General features: G+C 35.6%; 1 protein-coding gene across 1 annotated transcript in view; it reads left to right on the forward strand.

Annotated features, from left to right (window-relative positions):
* LOC103070794 (catenin alpha-3-like) overlaps nucleotides 1-4834 on the forward strand; it is a 134048-nt gene that overhangs the window by 76572 nt on the left and 52642 nt on the right. Inside the window, exon 3 of the mRNA XM_007467584.1 lies at nucleotides 1276-1410. Coding sequence (XP_007467646.1) covers nucleotides 1276-1410 — 135 coding nt within the window. The remainder of the gene's footprint in view (nucleotides 1-1275; nucleotides 1411-4834) is intronic.

The following is a 4834-nucleotide window of genomic DNA, read 5'->3' on the forward strand; positions in this document are numbered from 1 at the left end:
GTCCCCTGCATCGGCAGGCGGACTCTCAACCACTGCACCACCAGGGAAGCCCAGTATGTAAAATTTTAAATGCTGTGCTTTTTCCTTCCAAAAACATTTTCCTTTGAAAATATTAATTTTTGAGACTGTATAATATCACCTTGTATAGATATGTATCCTTATTTAATCTTTTCACTATTATAGAATATTTCTTTCCAAATTTTGCTATTGTAAGGCTGCAGTGAATATCTTTGCATATAAGTTACAGTTCATATTTCCATATCCTTATGAATGTTTTTAAAGTGAAATTAAGTTATCAGGGATTTTAAAAAATCTATTCTAATTGCATAGGAGAAAGAACACAAACATTAAACACTGACCACAGATATTTATCACGTTATGATTAAGCACAAAGCTCTACTCCAGGAAATTCCTTACAGAAGCTAACATAATGTAGGAGACTGGTTTTCGTAAAGAAATTTAATACATCTCTAGGGCTTCCCTGGTGGCGCAGTGGTTGAGAGTCTGCCTGCCGATTCAGGGGACGCGGGTTCATGCCCAGGTCCGGGAAGATCCCACATGCCGCGGAGCGGCTGGGCCCGTGAGCCATGGCCGCTGAGCCTGCGCGTCCGGAGCCTGTACTCCACAACGGGAGAGGCCACAACAGTGAGAGGCCCGCGTACTGCAAAAAAAAAATAATAATAATAATAATAATAATAATACATCACTAAAACATGTATGCTGCCTCTTTCTTGGCTCCAGGTAGATCCACAGCTGTTAGCTAAGGTGGAAATGATTTCTTTTGTCAGTAATAGCTAAAAACATTAAATCCTGAAAGTAATAGAACATAATATATGTTTTGTTGCAGATGTTTTTAATGCCCATATAAATAACGAAGGACAAACAATGCAGAACTATGGGTCCCGAGGAGTATTCTTATAGCAGCTTTAGATGAAGGGAATAATTGCATTTTAAATACTTCTTCAGATTTACCTAAAAGTGAAATCTAAGGCTTCTAACCTTATCATAAATTAAAGGCAATTATTTCATGTACCTTTTCATGTCTGGAAATTCCTTTACTACTTCTGTCTATGCTAAGTTCGTTAAGGTTGGAACATGAAGAAACTCTTCTAATGGTGGAAGCATATCAGAATCTACATGGCCTTGGTTGGAGAAATGGGACTCAATGCAAATAAAGTCAGTGCCTTATAAGATACTTGCAATCTCAATATTTAATTGCTCTGATCTACTTACTCTTTGTTTTGCTATTTCCATTTTTATCTCATGCATGTTTAGTGCCCAGATCCGTCATGCAAACAGGACTTGTTGGCCTACCTGGAACAGATTAAATTCTACTCTCACCAGCTGAAAATCTGCAGTCAAGTTAAAGCTGAGATCCAGAACCTAGGAGGAGAGCTCATCATGTCAGCAGTGAGTACTGCCCCAGACTTATCCCATCACATGTGGAAGATGCTTGAAACAAAGAAGCTACACCCCACCTTACCCCACCAAATCGTTTAGGGCCATGTAGGTTAGAAAAAACTCAACTGGAGTATATAAAATTGCATGAAACTAAACTAGCAAGAAATCTTGCCAGATTTCTTAAAGAAATGTTAAGTCAGTATAGCTTGTCTTCATTTACTTCAGAGATTTTACAGTGAATCAGGTTTTGTAAGCACCTTGTATAAGAAATGGATGTGAATTTAGAGCATGGTTTTCTGAATTGAATCCTATAATTTTTTAGAAAAATAAGGGCATATGTAATTGCAAATCAATGAAATAATTGCTCTATTAATATTAATATTCGCTTTCTCATTATTCATTTTTATATCATAGAAATTCAGGTCTTGAAAACTGTTATCTCCAGATGTAATTGTAGCAGTAGAATATGATAGAATGTAAATAGGTTTAGAGGAACCTTCATAAATTCTTTGGTGACCCTGAGTTTCAAATTGCTATAAAATGACCATGGTAGAAATAATGTCTACCTTTTCTACTCATCTTTTAATAACAGTAGATCATTTCTCTAGAGTGGGTATGGTAATAAAATAATATTTGATGTCTATATTGGATTCAGTTATCAGTGACTTTGAGAAGGACATTGACCGAGATTATAAATTTAAGTTAAAGTGAAACATCATGAACATTCTAGGAACTTATATTCATGAGGACAAATTTTTTATAATGATAGCATATATATAAATGTGTAAGTCTGGGAGCTCTTTAGCCAGACTTTGGTCTTTCCCCCAATGAACTAACATTTTTCAAAAGAACATAGTTGCAAAAACAAAAGCAAAGGGAATTCCTCGGCAGTCCAGTGGTTAAGACTCTGCACTTTCACTGCCAAGGTTCAGGTTCAGGGCCCAGGTTCAGTCGCTGGTCAGGGAACTAAATCCCGCAATCTGCACAGTCGGCTTAAAAAAAAAAAAAGAAAGCAAAGAATTACCATCAAGGGTAGATGGCTGGGAACTAATCCTTACTGACTGTCTCTTGCCTATATTTTGTCTCATTTAATCTTCACAATAACATGCCAGATAGATTGTTTAGTTGTTTGTTTTATGTTCTTTAAAACTTGAAAAAAAGGAAATTTAGAAAGGTTAAATAGCTTCCCCAAGTTCCTATTAGTAAATATCAGACCTGGGGGTTTACCTTCAAAGGTCTTGCCTTCTCTGTTCAGGTGGACAGGCTTGAATCTATGATGAAACTGAAAACCAAAAATCAAAAGTGAATAATTTGGAAATTATGTCTAAGTAATTATTAGAGATAAAGAATTCGTTTCCTTGATATTCAAATTGTGCAAAAACAGTAATGCAAACCAACATAACCTGTGCTATATTGGTTCCCTATCATTTTTCAAAGGAAAATGCATTTTAAGTAGTCACTGTCTATCCACACAGACATGTGTGTGGGTATATGATTCCATGTGTGACTACATATATGCATATATACAAACAGAATGCATATACGTATATAAACATTTAAAAATATTGTATCTTTATTTTGGATTATTAGACACTCAGTCTTCATTTTCTCACTTAACATTATACTACTTTATTTTTATATTTTTAAAATTCATTTATTTTATTTATTTATTTTTGGCTGTGTTGGTGCGCGGACTTTCTCTAGTTGTGGCGAACAGGGGCTACTCTTTGTTGCGGTGCACGGGCTTCTCATTGCAGTGGCTTCTCTTGTTGCAGAGCACGGGCTTTAGGCGTGTGGGCTTCAGTAGTTGTGGCACACGGGCTCAGTAGTTGTGGCTCTGGGCTCTATAGAGTGTAGGCTCAGTAGCTGTGGCACACAGGCTTAGTTGCTCCGGCATATGGGATCTTCCTGGACCAGGGCTCAAACCCGTGTCCCCTGCATTGGCAAGTGGATTCTTAACCACTGCGCCACCAGGGAAGTTCCCATTATACTACTTTAAATGTGTAAAAACTATTTATTTGTATACCCAAGCCTGTCATCTGTTTACTTTTCTCAATTTCACACACTCACCATCATTCACAAGGTCTAAATCCATATGAATTTTCTTTTCCAATTATATATTTACCTCTTCATGTTGTCTGAAGCTAAGCTTTCAAAAATGTTGATAGAAGTTTGGCCTATACATTATGTTAAAATGTATTACTGTTAATGGTCCCTCCAAATATAATTTCCTCCAGATGTACAAATTGAGTTTTTTATCCCTTCCTGTTTGATATGACAATTCAAATTCATGAACTTTACATATTTTACAGATAGATTAAGCATGAACCATTTAGAATCCATTATTTACAATTTAAAAGCTGTCATTATATAAAATGAAGACTAGCATTGCAAATCCAAAGGTATTTTGTCATCACTTCACCCACAATTTTCCATTAGAAAAAATAACTCTGAAGAAAGGGAGCATGTCATGCACCCTTTTACATGCCTTACTGCCATCTGCTTGCAGGTAGATCCTGGAAAGCTTTTAAAATACATTTAATTTGTGTGTGCCAAAGCACAATTGCTTTATTCTCTCTGTGATCCTGAGTTCTCGTCTTCTTTCATCTCTAAATTGAGAAGAAGTTCTAAACTAAGCCATCATTTTTCTATGAGGTCTTTTGAAAAGTAATAAACCTGATTGTAAAGCAGGGAAACCCATTAAAAATTACAGAAATTTGGTATTCAAAACTACACTTTTCAAAGTTTGCATTCCAAAATCAGGTTCATGAAACATTACTTTTAACAAATATATTTGGTTAGAAGGAAATAGGTATGAATGGAATGCATTTCTGGAGTGAATGGTCAGAATGTATTCTGGGTCTGGAGTGTCAGGGTTTAGGATAAAGAAGATGAGTTCATAACATAAAGGAATTTGAAATCATTCTCATAATAGACCATTTAATTAAAATAATTTTCCAATGATTCTTATGTCTATCTGCAAGCATTTAGCCTAAAGTTACATATTTTATTTATAACGAAACCAAAGTGTAGTTAGTCCAAAACTCCAGCCGTGAATTGAGCATCCTCTCAGTACCAGGCATCTGAGAACATCTGGGAGATGCAAAGCCTCCTTTAAGATCCTCAAATATGTGCAAAATTAATGTACATAAAATATACCTAAATATTCAAAAATGACTTCAAAATAATGTAATAGGCCATATGATAGTTGAATGAACAAAAGCATATGGTAAGAGGTGAAGGAATAATTAATTCCACTGATGTGGCAAGTGAACAAGAGAAAGCTCCAGAAAGTGGTTTGACTCTAATTTGGTCCTTGATTAATAGGTAAAAAAACAAAACAAAACAAAAAAGCTGTATATTTATGAGGGAAGGAGGGGAAATGGATTTGAGGTAGATAGAACAACTGAAGTAGAAAGATAGAAATAGGGAA

This window comes from Lipotes vexillifer, unplaced genomic scaffold (genome assembly GCF_000442215.2).
Source record: "Lipotes vexillifer unplaced genomic scaffold, Lipotes_vexillifer_v1.1 scaffold127, whole genome shotgun sequence".
NCBI classification, from domain to species: Eukaryota; Metazoa; Chordata; class Mammalia; order Artiodactyla; family Lipotidae; genus Lipotes; species Lipotes vexillifer.